The 20,546-nt window shown below is 41.6% G+C and overlaps 1 protein-coding gene across 1 annotated transcript; it reads right to left on the reverse strand.

Annotated features, from left to right (window-relative positions):
* Positions 1-12,589: 12,589 nt before the first annotated feature.
* Positions 12,590-13,564, reverse strand: LOC117885418 (olfactory receptor 1020-like). The gene has a single exon (XM_034786726.1). It carries the CDS (start codon positions 13,562-13,564, stop codon positions 12,590-12,592), a length of 975 nt encoding a protein of 324 aa, XP_034642617.1.
* Between the last annotated feature and the right edge of the window lie 6,982 nt (positions 13,565-20,546).

The following is a 20,546-nucleotide window of genomic DNA, read 5'->3' on the forward strand; positions in this document are numbered from 1 at the left end:
TACACTCACAATTAACAACCTGTCTGAATTTGTCTAGTTAAAGGACTAGTGTCATTAGCTGATAGTAATGGCAGACCTCCTGACCTCTCTAGAATCCTCTCTATAGCCAGGACTATAGAGGAAGATAGACACAGGCAGCCAATGTGTTATTTAAGGGCTGAGAATTAAAAACAAGAGTTATTCCTTTAGGATTTAGCCCATTGATTTCAATGGGAGTTTGCCTGAGTAAGTATTGAGGCCCTGATCGTGATCTCAGTTATTCAGTTATTCATTCTCAGTAAATGAGAAGTAACTCAGCTGAAATTAAGGGGCTGATTTTCTTCTCACTCACCCCAATGTAAATTGGTCAATGGGATTGATCCACCTTTCAATCATTGTAGTGTGAAACTGAGTAATGCCACTGTAGACAATGAGGCTTATTTTCTTCTCACTTGCACTGCTGTAAATCAAAAGTACACAGCTCTTTGGAGACTAATGGAGTTCCAATGGTTTAAAGTCAATGTAAGGGATCCACATTGGGCTAATTACTACTATTGACATGAGTCAGAACTGCAAAGTTCTCACTACACCCAAAAGCAACAGTTAATGGGAACTCAGGGTGCTCACATGCAGTAAGCAGCACTGAAGGTGCTAATTAGCCTTCCTATTGCCCAAAGAGAAACACCCAGTAGCAGCAAAAGTCCTTGAGTCTCAGGGCCCTTGGAGTTAAGATTTGGGTAGCCCTTACCTAGCGTCAGGAAGGGTGGATACTTCTTTCTCTTTTATACTCCCATTCCTGACTGAATAAGGTTTAGGAATAATGCAGTGCTAAGGGAGGAATTAGGGAGGGGTTGGAGGTTGCCTCTCCGGGGTACCTAAGGAAATGTGAAATACTAAAACTGTCTGTCACAAAATCAGTTGGAGTCAATGAAGGAAGAACTCCTGGTTCCAGAGGTAGATGAGAATCTTGTTCTAAAGTTGATCTTTCTTTCTTTCTTTCTTTCTTATATGGACAGGTAAAATTCTGAATGCAAAACTACCAACAGCTTGCTACCAACTACCAACTTCTTAGTTGGTGGACACTCTGATTTACTAGTTTAGATGTGGACATGGGATTAACAGGCATTAAGAATATTCAAAGTAAACTAGGAACAATAGGTATCAAATTTCACAGTGAAATACAGTGGAATTTAGATGCATAAATATCTTAAACTCTTGTGAATATCCCAGTTTCAATTATTATAACAGATTTCATCCTTATGTCTAGGTTGGCAGAATTCAGTTTTATTTTGTTTAAATGTTGCTAGATAACACTGATGTTTATTCTTAAGCATTTTTTTCCATTTTTTATTTATTTAAACACTCACAGTTCACATCGGGAGCAGAAGGCAGACATTAACTATTTAATGCTGGCATTACAACATGTTTTGTACACATTAAGGTGGGACTCTAATATGTTCTCAAGCAGCATTTTTCTTACTTTGTGTATCTCTACATTTCGATTATTATCAATGAAATTTTTTTGTTGGTTTGTGTGTGTACAATCAATGTTTATCCACATTTACTGATTAAAAAAAAAGATCCTTCCAAACCTACTTATGCCTTGTGAGAAATTGACTATGTCTCTGATCTGCAGTTTCCTCATCTATAAATCAAATTTGGGGGAAGGATATTGATTGATTTCATAGGGGCATTGTAGGGCAAAATTCATGTGTGGGTGTAATGATAACTGAAGACCCTCAGTAACATAGGCAGGACAGGAATTCAAGACCTTTTATTTCTAAGCTCTGCACATTCCTCTAAGCCTTGTGGCAATTACTGAAATGCATGCTTCTACTAGTCAAAAATGTGCATGTAGAATTTTTTAGTGAAAGGGGCTTCCTTAGTTTCCCTGTTAAAAATATATATCTCCCTTTTTTAAAATGCAAATTTAATTATATGCAAGACGTGAGATCGTTCCAGCTTCTCTATGTTAGCCATCATTGCAGTATCCATTTATTAATGTCTATCACCTCTTTGACATTAATCAATTAATCCTCACAACATTATATAATGTAGTTGTGACAGAATGGACCCTTGTGTCCACACCCCACCACAATATTGTAATGATCTCTGTACAGATTATGGTCTGTAATGTATCATTTCAAAACTCATAATTCGCTGGACATTATCATCCTGATAAAATATATGTGGTAACATTGAATGTGAAGTTATAGATGTCCCTGTATGATGTTATTAACACATTCCAAACCACAGCTTTACCCAAACAAAATTTGGCAAACAGTCCATCCTAAAAAAAGGAATATGTGCTCTGTTTAGTTTGCATTAAGCAGTAAACAAAGTCATCAAGCTGGAAGGGGAGACAAAGGAAGTTCAAACACGTGGAAAAAACAGCAGGGGACATCCTTCTAAATAGACACTTTGTCTCCTGAATCTCATCAGGAAATGTTTTTCAGGTTGGGGACTGACTCTAGAAAAAGGAGGGACAAATACCCTGAGGCACCCCCCTCTCTCTCACTGCTCATCACTTTCTCTAAACCTGAAGCAACATAGGAAACCTTCTTTGGATTCAGAGAAGGGGTCCTTACCTAGAGAATTCGGTCAGTAAGCCTGCTGAAAGCATATGGTACAAATGTTTACTTGAATCTGATATAGTTTCTTCAGTTAGGCACCAGCAGTGTTTTAACTTTATTTTCTTGTAACCATTTCTGACTTTTATAGACTCATAGACTTTAAGGTCAGAAGGGACCATTATGATCATCTAGTCTGACCTCCTGCACAACACAGCCCACAGAATCCTCCAGCAAGTAACCCATGCCCCATGCTGCAGAGGAAGGCAAAAAACCTCCAGCACCTCTGCCAATCTGCCCTGGAAGAAAATTCCTTCCCGACCCCAAATATGGCAATCAGTTAAACCCTGAGCATGTGGGCAAGACTCACCAGCCAGCACCCAGGAAAGAATTCTCTGTAGTAACTCAGATCCCACCCCATCTAACATCCCATCACAGACCATTGGGCATATTTATCTGCTAATAATCAAAGATCAATTCATTGCCAAAATTAGGCTATCCCATCATACCATCCCCTCCATAAACTTATCAAGCTTAGTCTTGAATCCAGATATGTCTTTTGCCCCCACTACTCCCCTTGGAAGGCTGTTCCAGAACTTCACTCCTCTAATGGTTAGAAATGCCTCATTACTTGTACTCACTTAAAATCTCTCTCTCTGTGTTTTATTGTTTAATTGAATTTGGTGTGTTTAAATTGAAGTGTCTGGGAAACTCCATTTGGTGTGGCAAGTTGTGTACATATTATCTCTATTAAAGAAATAGCAGGCTTTGTATAAACTTGTGTTGTCCATAAGAGGGCTGGGCAATACATGCCATATGTTTCTGGGGAAAAATCTAAGACTGGGAGTATGTTGGGGTCATCCTGCAGTATAACCAAGGCCAGTAAGAGCCAAGGTGTGGCTGGCTGGCTGCAGCACACACAGAGACTTGCACGCTGGAGGCTGCAGGCTACAGTAGCAAAGCATTGTAAAAGGCACCCTGATTTAGATGGCAGGGGCTCCACAGCTATTCATTGCTCTGCATTATACCATGACATGTCACAGTAGTACAGTTGGCTGTATTTTAAAGAATCCTTATTGAGGTTGCAGGAACAAATGATCCTGATGTGTAGAAAGAATAGTAAATATGGTAGGCGAACAGCTTGACTTAACAGTGAAATCCTTGCTGGTCTTAAATGCAAAAAAGAAGCTTACAAGAAGTGGAAGATTGGACAAATGACCAGGGAGGAGAATAAAATTATTGCTCAGGCATGCAAGAGTGTAATCAGGAAGGCCAAATCACACTTGAAGTTGCAGCTAGTAAGAGATGTTACGAGTAACAAGAAGGGTTTCTTCAGGTATGTTAGCACAAAGAAAAAAGTCAAGGAAAGTGTGGGCCTCTTACTGAATGAGGGAGGCAACCTAGTAACAGAGGATGTGGAAAAAGCGAAAGTACTCAATGCTTTTTTTGCCTCTGTCTTCACGAACAAGGTCAGCTCCCAGACTACTGCACTGGGCAGCACAGTATGGGGAGGAGGTGACCAGCCCTCTGTGGAGAAAGAAGTGGTTCAGGACTATTTAAAAAAGCTGAATGAGCACAAGTCCATGGGGCCGGATACACTGCATCTGAGAGTGCTAAAGGAGTTGGTGGATTTGATTGCAGAGCCATTGGCCATTATCTTTGAAAACTCATGGTGATCGGGGGAGGCCCCGGATGACTGGAAAAAGGCTAATGTAGTGCCCATCTTTGAAAAAGGGAAGAAGAAGGATCCGGGGAACTACAGGCCAGTCAGCCTCACCTCAGTCCCTGGAAAAATCATGGAGCAGGTCCTCAAAGAAGCAATACTGAAGCACTTAGAGGAGAGGAAAGTGATCAGGAACAGTCAGCATGGATTCACCAAGGGCAAGTCATGCCTGACTAACCTAATTGCCTTCTATGATGAGATAACTAGGTCTGTGGATGAGGGGAAAGCAGTGAATGTGTTATTCTTTACTTTAGCAAAGCTTTTGTAATACAGTCTCCCACAGTATTCTTGCCAGCAAGTTAAAGAAGTATGGGCTGGATGAATGGACTATAAGGTGGATAGAAAGCTGGCTAGATTGTCATGCTCAACGGGTAGTGATCAATGGCTCCTTGTCTAGTTGGCAGCCGATATCAAGCTGAGTGCCCCAAGGGTTAGTCCTGGGGCCAGTTTTGTTCAATATCTTCATTAATGATCTGGAGGACGGCATAGACTGCACCCTCAGCAAATTTGCAGATGACACAAAACTGGGAGGAGTGGTAGATACGCTGGAGGGTAGGGATATGATATAGAGGGACCTAGACAAATTAGAGGATTGACCTACATGAAATGAAATGTTCTGCTCTTATCAAAAGAAATCTTATGAGGTTCAACAAGGACAAGTGCAGAGTCCTGAACTTAGGACAGAAGAATCCCATGCATTGCTACAGACTAGAGACCGAATGGCTAGGCAGCAGTTCTGCAGAAAAGGACCTAGGGGTTACAGTGGACGAGAAATTGGATATGAGTCAACAGTGTGCCCTTGTTGCCAAGAATGCTAATGGTATATTGGGCTGCATTAGTAGGAGCATTGCCAGCAGATCAAGGGAAGTGATTATTCCCCTTTATTCGGGACTGATGAGGCCACATCTGGAGTATTGAGTCCAGTTTTGGGGCCCACCCTACAAGAAGGATGTGGAAAAATTTCTCAGGTCCCAAGCTAGGCTGGTATTGGTGGCTGGTAGGCTGCTGCAGATGAGGCTGGGTGATGGATGTTTGTGGATTGTATTGTTTCTGTGTGTTGGATGGTAGAAAAGTACTGAGTTTGGGATGGTGCTCGAGGGCATTGTGGGTGGCAGGATGTAGGATGCTGGTGGTGGATCCTAATTGACTAGTGGTTTTGGGTGGTCAGTTTTTCATTATGAATGTGAAACACCTTAAGGGTCCAGATTTCCAGAGGATTGGGAATTTCTGAAAATCAGGCACCTTGATCACATCTCAGGTTGGACACTCAAAAAAACAAGGCACTCAAAACCATCATTGACTTATGAAAAATTTGGTTGTAGGCAGAAAATTGCAACCAAGAACATTGCATGATTAAGGACTGAGCAAAAATCTGAATAAGAACCTCATTACTGCACCATCAACTTCAATAGGAATCTGTGTAACTAAACAAGGAGTAAACCTGAATAAGGACTTGGAAATCAGATGTAATTCCTGAGATTTTCAAAGTTTTTTTTTCAAATTCCTCAGTTGTTTTTAGGATCTCTGCCAATGTTTGCAAATTAGTAAGGAAATTATAATTTGTTGGTTAGACCCTCAGCTCATGTAAATTTTTGTAGGTCACTGATTCAAAGGAGTTACATCAGTTTATACCAACTGAGGATATTGGTCCATTGTTTTGTATAAAACCGTGCCAGGTTATACCAATAATCTTTTCTTTTCTTTTTTATAGTAAAACATTTGGTAAATGTCAAAACTATTATTAGTAGCCTAAATGAAAAAAAAACATTTTATTTCATATTTCAGAAGAAAAATCTTACTGGTTATTGCAGCAAAATTTGAGCACACTGAAAACATAAAAAGAAGAAGAAATTTGAGCAAAACCTACCAGAATGGCTGGCTGGCAAAGTAATTTTAACTTTAGAACATTTGTGACCCTATTCGTATGATATCTCCCTCTCTCTCTATATCTCTCTCTCTCTGCAGTCTGACATTTGTACTCCAAGTATCATCATAGTATCTAAGTGCCCGAAACAAAAATAAAATTGCCACAAAATGCACACATTTTTTGTTTCAGGTGCCACTAGAAGATGTCTCTTCTTCGTACTTTCTCTTCCTCCTTCTTGCCACATTCTTCCCTTCTGCCTCATTATCATTTGTCCACTCAGAAATGACTCTAATGTCTACTTCATCAACTCATTCAATGTAATGTGTGCATACATATAGATTGCATAATTATCAGAAAGCACAGAATCTCCTGTCTTTTTGGACCAAATCCCACACTCCACCCCACACCACCAAATTCTATTAGGTCTTCTGAAAGGACAGTAATATAAGGTGCCTACGATCAATCAAATGTGGACCCGCTCCATGTCTTGTCAGGCCCCTCCCAGCTATCACCCTAAGACTGCCCCCCTGGGGCATTATTTCTGGGGTCAAGATGGACACATGTCCAGAAGCAAGGGGTGGCATGTGACCCCCTCCAAGAACTTCTCCCATCGCCCTCTACCAATCGCAGTGGGTTTCACCACCATAGGACCACCCTGAGAGGAGATTTGACCAATCAGCCAACAAGGTGAACGGAAAAGATGTTGCTCAGGTAAATGAACAATTAAGAAATGACGGTAAAGGATGGGGTGTAATGAGGTAGGAACCGAGCTGGGATTGCATAAATCTAAAAAAATGGGCGTGGGCTTACAGTTGTTTCTTTTCTGAAAATCTCTCGAAAACTCAACAATGCCTTTCTAGAGGACCCGGAGGGCCTGGACAGCGTTGCATCAGACATCAAAGACAAATTGGGCCTATCCTGTTTTTGCTCAATGCTGGTACAAATCATTGACATGGATGCAAGGATGACTGCTATATGGATTTAAGGAGGACCCTTGGCATAGAACTAACAGAGCCAGTGCCACATCGTGAGCATAAAAAAGTCATGCAGTCTATTGTACATATTGCTGTTTATACTTTCCTTAATCACTGCCTTAGGGAGAAGCTTTACAAAGATTGTGAGGGCTGTCATAGGCACACCTCTTTGTTTGGGAGACCTTTAGATGGTATCAAAGATGATAGTAACTGTCTTTTTTGGGGAAAAGAGACTAAGTTAGCTGAGATGGGCTGGAGCTATCATTGTTGCTGTTGTCATTAAAGTCCAATCCCATTTCCTAGAAGACAAAAGAAGACAAACACACGCAAGGGGAAAACCCCCTCCAGCAAAGATAGAAAATGCAGCTTCTTTCTCTGGTGTTGACTTTTATGGAAATATCACTGGTGAAAAAGCTTAGTCACAGCACAGTCTTATCAGCCACTCTGAGATCTGGTAAACTTGTTCCAGCATCAGGCCATTTAGGGCTATTGCTTTTAGCTGCCTCTTTTTTTTCACAGGCTGGTTGCAAAATATACACTCTTGGATGGCTAAGCCAAACTTTTATTAAACAAAAGAAAAAAGAAGAAAAACGAGAGTGGGGGGAGATGGGGATAAAAAAGAACAAACATAGGGAGAGGGAGAAACAAAGTTTAACAGCCCAGGTAGTGTTTAGGATCCAGCTGGATCAGAATGATGAAGGCTCAATAATGTTAGGGTGGAATAACTCTGTATGCCAAAATGAAAGTATGGACAGCAGGATTCGGGCCAATTATAGTAGCAGAATTCATAACTGAATTGAAATAATGAGAAGCTAGTATACAGAGTAAGAAAATGAATGAAAGATATGAAGACTATAATTAGGAAATATCTGAGATTGCCTGCCTCCCAGAGATTCTCATATGCCACGCCATAACTGTAAGTGTTAAAGAGCAGGCTTCCGTTCTTAGCGACACTAGCGTAAATCTGGAATCACCGCACTGAAATCACTAGAGAGGACTGGGGTTTACACTGATGTAAGTGAGATCAGAAACTGGCACAATATCTTCATCAGGAAATCCTGAGTACTACTTAGCAGCCCCAACTTCAGCAGACACAAATGTCACATACATAGAGACACGCAAAAGTGAGGGAATTCGGCATCTCCGAATTTGCTCCATACATCTAGCTAGCTGTCATTTCTGAGGTGCCATCAGTATGTTATCCAAATAGCCATGGAGGTCTTGTTTGTGCAAAAAAAGTAAAGCTAGATCTATTGCTGAGGAGAACAAGATACTGTATCTTCTAGAGTCTGAGGGAATCATACCATGCTAAAACAGACATTTTCTCCCCATTTGTGACAGTCTCATTCCTTCTCTGGCTTCAAGCCATTTCTAAGAACCAAATAATGGTAACATAGAAATGCCCTTGTATTCCAAGGCTGAAATACTGCCTTGGACCAATATTGGAGGAACCAAACCCCAAGAGAAGTAATTTAATGGCACAAACCATGCTACATATATGCAAATATAGATGTCTTTTCTCCTCCAAAATCCACCCATGGAGATAATTGTTGCCATATAGCCTTCAAAGGATCTTGGGGTAAATGTTTCTGAGGTCCCTCCTGAGATGTGTGCTTACAGCAGACACTTCCCTGCCCTGGCTACTCCTGCATGTTCAAAGCAAGGCACAAAAATATATGTAGGATCTAACTTCCTCCTGGGAGTAACTCCAACTACTTATGCAGAGTTACAGCAGTGATAATGCTAGGCCATGGTTTCTTGTAAGTGTTTTTGCAGTACCTTAAATTGACTGAGTCAAATATTCATGGATTTTCAGAATTCAAGGCCAAAAGGGGCCATCACAATCTAGTGTGACCTTCTAAGTGTCTGGCATTTGGGACCCCCAGATTCTCATCACTGGGGTAACTCAGTAAACAGCCATGAGGACAATGTAGTGACTCAGCATTTACACTGGCGAACAGGACATGGCCAAAGCTAAGGGCATGAAACTCATAATACCAAGCAAGAGAAGAACTGATGGGGAAGAGAAATGGTGCATGGAGTATGGAAAATCAACTACCCTTTCATATAGAGACGTGTTCCCATTCATGTTGGTTAGAGCTAGTTAGATATTTTCCCTTGGGGGGACATTTTTATTTTCAATGAAAAATAGAAAACAGAGATATTTCAATTCAGAAATGCCACTATGGTTCTTCATGGGAATTATAGTTCACGTGCCTCATGCTACCATTATAAACTGGGCTCCCTGGTCTGACTACATCCCCCATGATGCATCATGGTCTCGCCTCTTGGTGAGGGAAGGTGGTATATCATTGAATTCCTTTGGTATGGTGGATCATGGGAGATGTAGTCCAGCTGGGGATCCCAGAGGAGTATGAAGACTGACCTACAACTCTGTGGCCAGAAAGGGACATTAAAATTATTTAGTTTGATCTCCTGTATAACACGGGCCAAAGTACTTCCCCGAAATAATTACTAGACTAGATCTTTTAGAAAAACATTAACTCCTGATTAAAAATGGTCAGTGATGGAGAATCCTTCATGACCCTTGGTAAATTGTTCCAATGGTCAATTACTCTCATCATTGAAAATGTATGCCTTATGTCCAATCTTAATTGGTCTAGCTTCAACTTCCAGACATTAAATTGTGATAATTATCTCTGCTAGACTGAAGAGCCCATTATGAAATATTTTCCCCCATGTACGTACTTATAGATGGTAATCAAGTCACCTCTTAACCTTCTCTTCGTTAAGCTAATAGGTTTAGTTCTTTGGGTCATGTTTTCTAATCCTTTAATCATTCTAATGGCTCTTCTCAGAGTCCTCTCCAATTTATCAACATTCTTCTTGAATTATGGGCACCAAAACTGGACACATAATTCCAGCAGCTGTTGCTCTAGTTCCAAATATAGAGATAAAATAACCTCTTTACTCCTATTTGGTCTACATTGCAGAGGATGGGGGGGAGATTCCCAAACCTGAGCCATTCTTTTTGGGAGACAAATCTGAGGAGGCGTCATTAGAGGAGGTTGTGATGGGTTCCACCTGGAGTGCCACCTGGAACTGGGGAACCACCGAGCCCTCTGACCCACCATCCTGTGCTTCCCCTCACACTGTGCTGCTGTGACAAGCTGCAGACATGCTCCCGATCTTAAACTTCCATCAACATACACACAGGTAGGGGTACACCCAGCTGCAGTTACATGCAGGCTCTCTGACCGGCCACTGCATGTGAACTAACAAAATAGAGGCTAAACCCAAGGTAACTCTCAGCTCCCCAGGCATTCACTCCCTCTGGAGCATAAACCCAAAATTATACTGGCTTGCGCTGCACAGGGAACTGTACAGCGTAAGCTCATAGCATTCGGGCCCCCTCTCCCCAATATGCAATCTGTGAGCTAAGATTCCCACGCATTTCACTCCAAATTCAGTGGTTTAGATTAAAACATAAAATAAATTTATTAACTAGAAAAGATAGATTTTAAGTGATTATAAGTGATAGCAAACAAATCAAAGCAGATTACCCAGCAAATAAACAAAAATGCAACCTAAACTTAAGATACTAGATAGATTGGATATGAATTGCAGATTCTCACACTAATTGATTTTACAGGCAGACTTGTAGATTCTTAAGGGAGAAGCTGAACTTGCTTTACAGCTTGGAATCCCCAGGTCTTTCAGACACAGGCTAGAAATCCCTTTAGCCTGGGTCCAGCACTTCCCTCAGTTCAGTCTTTGTTCCTCAGGTGTTTACAGGTATTTTCTTTTTTGGGGGGTGGGGGTGAAGAACCCCAGATGATGTTATTCCCTGCTTTATATAGATTTAGCATATTGGACGAGCCCTTTTTTCTCAAAGCTTGGTTCCCAGAACGGTTTTTGGAAAAATACTGGCATCCCAAGATGGAGTCCAGCATCATGTGGCCTAATCACATATCCTTGACGTTTCATAGCAGTCATTACTTATAGGCTGTCTATAGCATTCTCAGGAAGGCTCACAAGGTGAGGGATAAGCTTCTCCTAAGGCCTATTGTTTTTACTAATGGCCCATTCCATGAATAGGCTCTTCCCCAACCACTGTCTAGACTGAAAGCATCTTGTCTAGTTGGCATTACCCAGGTGTAATTACAGTTGAAGTACAGATACATAGTCAGTATTTATAACTCCAGATTCAAAAATGATACATGCATACAAATAGGATAATCATATTCAGCAAATCATAACTTTTCTAATGACACACCACATGACTTATCTTGCATCAAATACATCATAATTATGCCATAATAATATCACTATGAAGACTATGGGGTGCAGTGTCACAGGGTCTACCCCAATCTCTTTCTTGTGTGGCTCTGAGGCTGGGTCATGCAGCTTCAGGAGGGCTGAGATTTGCTGCCGTCTCCCTCTTGGCAGTTTTAGGATCACTCGGGATAAAGCAAAGAAATGCAACACATTTAACATTTCTGAAAGGGCAGGTATTTCACTCTTTTATTCTCATAAACCAACTGTAGCGGGGTGGTTATCCCGCTCCTGCCTGAGGGGTTTAAAACAGCCCTGGTAGAGGGCTGGGGCAAAGGGAAAAGCTACTGGGATGATTGGGGAAGTAGCCACAGCTGGGCCATACCCCAATCAGGCCACAGCTGGCCTGTATAAGAAGGCTGGGAGCCAGGAGCCCAAAAAGTCTCTCTCTGCCTTCAGAGAGAGACAGGCCTGGCTGCAGCAAGCTAGAGACAGGGCACCTGAGTGGAGCAGGGCTGGGGGACAGGCTGAGGAGCTGGGGAGCTCCAGCCTGGAAAGCCGCAGGCTGTGGCCTAGCGGAAGGCTAAGGGGTACTGGGGGTTGCAGAGGGCAGCCCAGAACTAGGCTAAGGCAGCAGGTTCAAACCCCACCTTGCCAATGATGAGTGGCCTATACTGCAGTCTGCCCCAGGGAACAGGAGCTAGATGGTGACTGGCAGTGGCCTTATTCTGAGGTGAGGTAGGGATAGTGGGTGGGGGTTCCCTGGTGAGGGGAGACCCTAGTACTGAGGGGTGTACTGCTGGGGGGCAGCACCCGAGATACAAGGGCACCGGGGTCCGGGAGGGACATGGGGCCAGAGGACAGGTGGATCACCGGCCTGCAGGGGGCGCTCCAGGATGCTGGAAGAGCTAATTCCTGAGGCAACCAGCAGGAGGTGCTGCAGGGGTGAGTCTGCCTCTCTACACCAACCAAGAGATTAGCTTGCAAGTTCTTGGAAAATTCATCCATACTCATAGAATATGTACTGCAAGTGTGGGGGCCAATGCACTGTATTCTTCACACATTAAAGTGCAAGTGGGGTGGGGGGGCAGTGCAAGTCTTAGGTATTTCCCTCCAAAATGTGTCACAGAGCCAGAGGTAGTCTGGAGTATAACAGGCACTATAAGGTAAGTTAGGGCTACTCACAGGAGTGTGACTTTGCCAGATCATATCCCAGTGATTGCCCCATTACATATGCCTTTTATCTTGAAATATCTGTGTTCTTGTAAAAGACAAAAAATCTAAGCACAGCTTTCCTCAAGGCTTCCTTAACCTCCTTGTTTTTCAGGCTGTATATGAGGGGGTTGACCAATGGGGTTAGGGCTCCATAGACAACAGAGAGCACTTTGTTCAGGTCCCTCAATGCCTCAGAGCCTGATAGCAGATACACAATGACTAGCGTCCCATAGAATATTGTCACCACGATGAGATGGGAGGAGCAAGTGGAAAAGGCTTTTTGCCTCCCGGTGGTGGAAGGGATTCTCAGGATGGTGGAGATGATACAAACATAGGATGCCACTGTTAATAGAAATGGAGGCAATGTGAATATGGAGGAATGTATGAAAGCAGTAACTTCCAGCGTGTGAGTGTCGCTGCAGGACAATTTTATTATTGGGCTAAAATCACAAAAGAAATGATCAACTTCACTGGGGCCACAGAATCTTAATTGTGACATCATAAATATTATGAGGGCAACAGACATAAATCCACTGATCCAAGACCAGGCCACTAGCTGGAGGCAGAACCTGTCATTCAAAAGGACCGCATAATGTAGCGGTTTCAATATTGCCAAATACCGATCATAGGCCATCACAGATAAAAGAGAACATTCAGTGGTTAACAGAGAACCAAAGAAATATAACTGTGTGATGCACTCACTAACAGAAATGGTTCTGTCCCCAGTCAGGAGACTGGTCAGCATCCTGGGCAGGATGGTGGAGCTGTAGCAGGTCTCCAAGCAGGACAAGTTCCCAAGGAAGAAGTACATGGGGGTGTGAAGTTGCTGGTAAGCCACAACTAGTGCAAAAATGAGGATATTCCCGGTCATGGTCACAATGTAGATCACTAGAAACAGCAGGAAGAGAAAGATCTGCAGCTGAGGGACATTCCTGAATCCAAGGAGGATAAATTCTGTGATGGAAGTTTCATTTCCCTGTTTCCTTTCCATAAGATTCATCTAAAGAAAATATATTTAAAAAATCCAATTTATATTGTAACTTCCATTTCAATATACTCAACCTTTTAATTCTGGCTTCCCACTGCTAGTTACAATGTCAATGGCTGAGTCAAGAGTCCAGATGGCAGAGGCATTCTTGGTAAAATTTTTGAAAGTGCCCACATTAAATCACATTTGAATAGTTCCTATTGTCTGGTATCTCTATGGCAGAACATCTCCCTTTCTGCCTACTGAACATCCCGGTGTATTACTTTAACCACAATGTCTGAGATTACCAGTGGAGATTAAGGGAATTAAATGCTACTCACTTGGCTTCAAATCAAAATACCAGTCATATCCAAATGCTGGGCTCATACTTCTTTTACCCATATTTACACCGCAGAGTCCAGCAGATTCCAATAGAGTGGACACTGGAATTGGATCCCAGAGACATCGGTTTTATTGCTATCTCATCCACTCCATGTCCTTTGACTTGTCACTTCCCTCCCTCCCGCCCCCGCCACCCCGGCTCCTGTGCTCTCCTCTATAAAATAGATTATGAGGATTGTACCACTTACCTTTTCTGAATGTTATTTGAGATTTGTGAAACTAGAGCTCTACAAATGCTCAGTTGCTCTTGTGTAAAATGGACTTGATATTTAAGACAGTTTACAAAGTTTTTTAATAGTTATGATAATTATTGCAATATAATTGTGATATGTTATCATACTGCTATGAGACCATGCATATCTTTGAATAAACTTAGGAAGCGAAATTAAACATAACTCAGAGTAGCATCAAACTTTTCTATTTTCACCTTAGTTTCTGTAGATGTTAAACACAGAGTTGATGCCATAACACATTTATTTTTATACTTTTTCTTCCCCCTCCCCTCATTTTACTGATATATCTCTGAAATCTCTCTTAAAGGGAATCACACAGTATGTTCATTTCTCTGCAAGGATATTCAGCATTCTTTCTGACAGCCACTCAGCATCTAAAATTTACTGGTAAAATTTTCAAGAAATGCCTCAGAGCCAGATTTTGAAATGTATTCATGCACTTTATCTTGTGGATAGGCCCTTTGGATATTTTAAACATGACACAGAGCATAATCTGTACAGCTTAATTAAGGAGATCTGCCAATGTCTGCTTGGATAAGATTTGGGGAATATGTCTTTGTCCAGTTGTTAATTCCAGTTGGTTTGATGAATGCTATTTCTAGTTGCAACCATCTCTCTGGATGGGATCATCTCTTTTGTAGAAGGAAACATATAACAGGTTCTGGGTAATATATCCCTGGAAAGCAGTGATAACACCGTCAAGGGCCATCAACACTGAATGGCTCAACCCTGGTGAAACAAGGGGAGTGCTGAGAGACTCACATCTAGTAGGAACAGTGCACAGTCACTACCTGGATCCAGGGAACTCAGTAGCACATGGGATTCAGAGGTTGGATCCAATCACAATGGTCCAATGTCCATTCGGAGCTGGGAATGGGACCAGAAAGTTACACTTGCACCTAAGTTTTCCCCTTGACTGCTCCACTAAAGAAACCCACAGGAATATTTAGTAATCCAAAGAATGGAAAAGACCATTCGGAGAGTCTTCTGGTTCTAATGTCACAAGGCTTCTGGTGGCCATTAGAGTTTTTCAGCTAACAATCCTGTTTTCACTGTTCTTATTATTTGAATCTCACTTTTTTTAAACAAATTTATTTGAGCATAAGTTTTGGTGGGCTAAAGCCCCCTTCATCATATGCATGTAGTGAAAACTACAGTAGGAAGATATATATACACACAGAGAACATGAAAAAATGGAGCTTGCCATACCAACTCTTAATGAGACCAATCAATTAAAGATGAGCTATTAGCAGGAGGGAAAAAAAAACCTTTTGTAGTGATAATCAGGATGGCCCATTTCAAACAGTTGACAAGAAGGTGTGAGTAACAGTAAGGGGAAAATTAGCAGGGGGAAATAGTTTTTAGGTAGTGTAATGACTCATCCACTCCCAGTCTTTATTCAAACCTAATTTAATTGTGTCCAGTTTGCAGATTAATTCCAGTTCCGCTGTTTCTCATTAGAGTCTGTTTTTTGAATTTTTTTTGTTGAATAATTGCTACTTTTAGGTCTGTAATTGAGTGTCCAGGGAGGTTGAAGAGTTCTCCTCCTGGTTTTTGAATGTTATAATTCTTGACGTCTGATTTGTGTCCATTTATTCTTTTGTAGAGACTGTCCGGTTTGGCCAGCAATGCCCCTCTGCCATGTACATGTGATTATATATATATATATTCCTGCTGTATTTTCCACTACATGCATCTGATGAAGGGGGCTTTAGCCGATGAAAGCTTATGCTCAAATAAATTTGTTAGTTTCTAAGGTGCCACAAATACTCCTCATTCTTTCTGCTGATACAGATTAACACAGCTACCACTCTGAAACCTGTCACCCTTTTTTGTAACACCATTGCTGCTGCTGAAATGCACAAATAGGATGGGAATTTGGAAATATGAGCTAGTGACCTAACCTATGTGGAAATATGGAAAGAAGTTGTTCATTTATTCAACATAACTGCAGAGATAGTCTGGCACATAATTAATGCACATGCTAAATAAATAAATGCATAACTCCTATTTATGTTTCCAGCTCCTACACTATCAAAACACACAGCTGGAACCCAACATTTAAATTGGTAATAAACATTTGGGAATAGTTTGACACACAAACGTATTAGGTATGTGTGTTGTAGTCAGGATAATCATGCAATTTTCCATTGGGTGCAGGAGTATAACACACACAGTGGGAACATGGAATGCAGGGTACGTGCCCACCCAGAAGGAAATTAAGCCAGCCTAGAATTTTGACTTACTCCAGAAAGAAAGGGTTCAGATTTTGAAACAGTTAAAGATGTTTTGATGGGATTTATTCATCCAATTGCCATAGAAGAAGATGTTCAGTGGAAAAAATGAGGCAGTTAGGTTGAAATTCCAAATATTGTCCAGGACTGACTCAGTTGAAATTACAATCTATGTAATCAGATTCTAGGATTGTCATTCCATGTGTCACTCTGAAGTTTCTATGCCTGAAAATCAAAAGAGAATCCTCCAAAAGGTGAAAACATGAACAAATTGCTATGGAGGAATACAAAGGACTATCACAGGCTTGTAGGGACAGAATCAGTAAGGCTAAGGCACAAAATGAGTTACAATTAGAAAGGGACATCTAGGGCAATAAAAAGAGGAATTAAAAGTACATTAGGAGAAAGACAAAGGAAAGTGTAGGTCCTCTATTTAACAAGGTAGGAAAGGTAATAACAGATGACATCAAGAAGGCTGACAAATTCAAACAACCAGCACACACAAGAACCCCAAACATCTCTCCAAAGACTAGAATGTCAGTTGAGTCTGCATGAAATGATGGAAATAGGTACAATAACGTTAAGAGCTCTTTTTGTTTAGAATATCACCAGGTTCATTTATCACTGTGCTTCTTTGTTAGTTAGTGTCCTGTTTTTAACTTCTCAGCCACTTTTGGATTTTCTAACACACAGACTTTATGAGCTACACTCATGGAACAGTACAGGCTTCCAGCTACTAGTGAAGAAGTAAGCAGATTGTCTCCAGGGAAAGACGCTTGCTTGGCACAGTGACTTTGCTGACCTTGCAGCTAAAGGGTAGGCAAAATTTCAGAGATGAGGGACCTCCGACAAATTTGATTAAATTAGCTCTAACTTAAAAAAAAAAAAAAACTTTGATTAATCCCTACTGGATGGAACACAAAATGTCATTCTCCTTTCCCCTCCCTGCACATTCTTCCGCCTTCTTTCCCTTCCTCTCTCATTTATTTTTACCTTTCTGTTCTTCTGCTTTATTTTATTTTGGGCAGGGTATTTTGTTCTCCAATTCATTTTTTAGGAAAAGAAAAATACAAACAAACAAATAAATAAGAAATGTACACACTTAAGACTACATTACAATTACTGAGTTAACATTAAAATAAGGAAGGATTAGATGTTTAAAGGAGTTTAAAGGAAACAATTACCCTCTCACTTACCCCAGTGTAAACTTGCCCTGAAGTCAATAGAGATGCACAGCTGTAAAACTGTAATAAGTGAGAGGAGAATGACACCAAAAGAGAGGTGTCTTCTTATTCCCCTTCAATTTTGTAATGACCCTATACAAATTCTTGCCTAGAACATTTGCACATTTATCATATTCTCAGCACCATTCCCCATGTGCTGAATTGCAACCACCTATATCTGCTCTGGTGACCACATGGGAATTCTCACCAAAGAGTTTCTGCTGTGATGTTGCCAGGCAACCAGAGCTGTTCTTTAGTTACAAATGGTGACAGAGGTCAGCTGTGAATGATGCTAAGTTTCTACTACATCTGATATAGGGGTGGGTTATAGAATGAACAGTTTCAATCTGCAACGGCTGGAAAAGCTGAAGGGGGGTCACTTTGTCATCAGAGAAAGCTGTAGAAAAGCATAGAATGATTATAGGTCCCTAGATGTTGCTTTGCAGTGACTGCACCCGTGGGGAGGGTATCATGTTGCTGTAGTGTCCTGATGAGACACCATAAATTATTAAACAGTAGCCAGCATGCTGAGCATGGCTATAGGTGACCCTCTACTACACTCATTTCAGAGTTGGGAGCAAATGCATTCCTGCCCTGTCTCTAGTATCTTTAAGGGAGTTAGACCATTATTATCTGTTACTTCTTTTCTTTAGCATTTCAGGATCTTCCCTGAAGGGAAGGGAGATGGTTCCTTTCTATTCCCTCCACCTCTCAGCCCTTACTGGGATCCAGGTTTCCCCCTACAAAGTGTGACTACTTCAGTGTTGTGCACTGTGGCAGTCAGGAAGAACAGGGCCCCCTGGGTGGGATCTGGGAGGAGCTGTTCTGTTTCCTCAGTATGAAAGTGAAATGAATTATATTAAAGAAATAGAATGAATTAAAGAATGCTGTATGTACCTTTAAGTAGAAATGAGAAATGCTGCAAGCCAGGCGGCAGGAAAGCAGACATTAACTGCTTAATGAATTGCCCCACTTAAGGGCAATTGGTGAAGCATTAGCCTTAGATCGATAAGATTAAAAAGGAAGCAGGATATGCATATTGTGCCCTATGCAAATTTTACAATTTTGCTCTCTCTGTCTCTTTGTTTAGTTCACACCCTTTTATCTGTATAAATAAGACTGTTTGAATCTTGCATGGGGGCTCACATTATCTGAATGTATTAGCAGAGCGCTGTGCTAATAAAACAGAGTGGTCTGACAAACTACGAGTCCTAAGTCTAACTTTGACAATTTGGAGGTCCCACTGAGATGGCAACCATCTTCACTGGGGCCGTGTGATTCCTGACCATTTTTATAGGATGACCGTGGCAGCTGGCACCTGGGCATTTGGCCCGAGTGGTCCTCCTCCTGAACGGAAGGGTGCACGACCACAGTAAGGTCTATGCCATCGAACCTGTTGGTTTCCACTCTATTCTGGTAGGGATCCCGGGATCTGACATCAGGAATCTGGTCAGGTAATTATTTCTGTGTTCTGTCCGGACTGAGGACTGTCCTGTCTCTGTGTCTATCCATCCTCCTGTGGAGTGTTTGAGTCTGGATGCCATCTCCATCCAGGGATCAGCCGACCAAGGGGTTCCTGTCCCCGTGGTCTGAGTGAGTGAAATCTGCACAATCGCAGCCACACCACACCTTGGGTAAACCCCTTCATGTGAAGCAAGGGCGATTGAGGCAGTAGCCTGTGGGCTCCTTTTGTGTGCTGCACCGGGCATCGCTCTGAGGAACCCAAATTTCCTGCTTGTGTGATTGGTATGTGTAAAGTCCTCCTGCATTGGTAACCAGATGTCTAAGTTGGGACAGTTCCCTAAAGGAACGCCGGCTCAGTTTTAGGAAGGGTCCGGACTCCTGTAAATTTCTGGAAAAATGGTCTAGGCTAACTCAGGGAGATCCCAAAACTCAGTGGCCACTGTTAAAATCTTGGAAAAAGGACCGAGTGAACATCTTAAAAGACAAACTTGGCCAATCTAAAACTAAATTGGAAAAGGAGAGATTAATTGTTTAATGCAGTGGTGGGAAGAGGCAAATCGTAGGTGGACAAAATCAAAACTCGCCTCTCTCAAATATTCAAATAATAAGTTAAAAGCTTTATTAAAAGCCTCCTCTCCCACCACCAGACCGAGCGCTCCCCTTTACCCCGTTCTCCGAAAAAAACCTGCAACAACCCTGGATCGATCCCAACCCCCTCCATACTCCCTCTCATTGTAAAAAGGACAAAAAGCCCCTTGTTCTGTTTGCCTTCATTGTCTGCCTCAGAAACTGATTCTTTAGTGTTCCACTACCAATTCAGCAAGGAGGGTGGGCTCCTCAACTCCCCTTCCTTGTCCCTTTCCTTAAACATTTCTTTCAAAATTGTGAAATGACCACATTAACACTCACAAAAATGGTTCATGGGAAAAAGCAGGATCGGGCCCAGACAAGCAGGCAAGCAACAGATAAAGAAACTGAAAAACAGGTTGGAAGCCCTAAGGGCATAGTGTCAGGAGTAAGTGCAAGCATGAACCTCTGGAACAATACTTAAAATGGTGACATTTGAGTTGATAAAGGTGTTATTTTGGGAAATAAACAAGTGATTTAAGGAAAGAGAGTGAAAAGTTAACTCTACAGAGGCTGAAAAGAATTAAGCAGTTAAACCTTGTAAAAATGTTTAAAAGGACCTTGTTAAAAGAATTCTTGGTTTCTCTGCAGCCATTCTGAAGGAAAAATGGACCCTTTTCCCAAAAAATGTCTCTAAATAATCCAGGTAAAGAGACTATCTAATTAAAATCATTTGACTATGGACAATTGAGTCAAATTTGCTAAAAGAACATAGGGGGGGTTCTATTGGAACTTAACTGCCCCAAATGTATAAAGGTAATGTAATCTATGTACAGCTATGTAAAAACAAAGCAGTATAAAAGGGATGTTAAGTACAAGAAAATGTGTATGT

Source organism: Trachemys scripta, chromosome 12 (genome assembly GCF_013100865.1).
Source record: "Trachemys scripta elegans isolate TJP31775 chromosome 12, CAS_Tse_1.0, whole genome shotgun sequence".
Classification (NCBI taxonomy): Eukaryota; Metazoa; Chordata; order Testudines; family Emydidae; genus Trachemys; species Trachemys scripta.

Coding starts and splice junctions, on each gene's coding strand:
- LOC117885418 (XM_034786726.1), bottom strand. CDS start 13,564: ATGAATCTTATGGAAAGGAAACAGGGAAATGAAACTTCCATCACAGAA.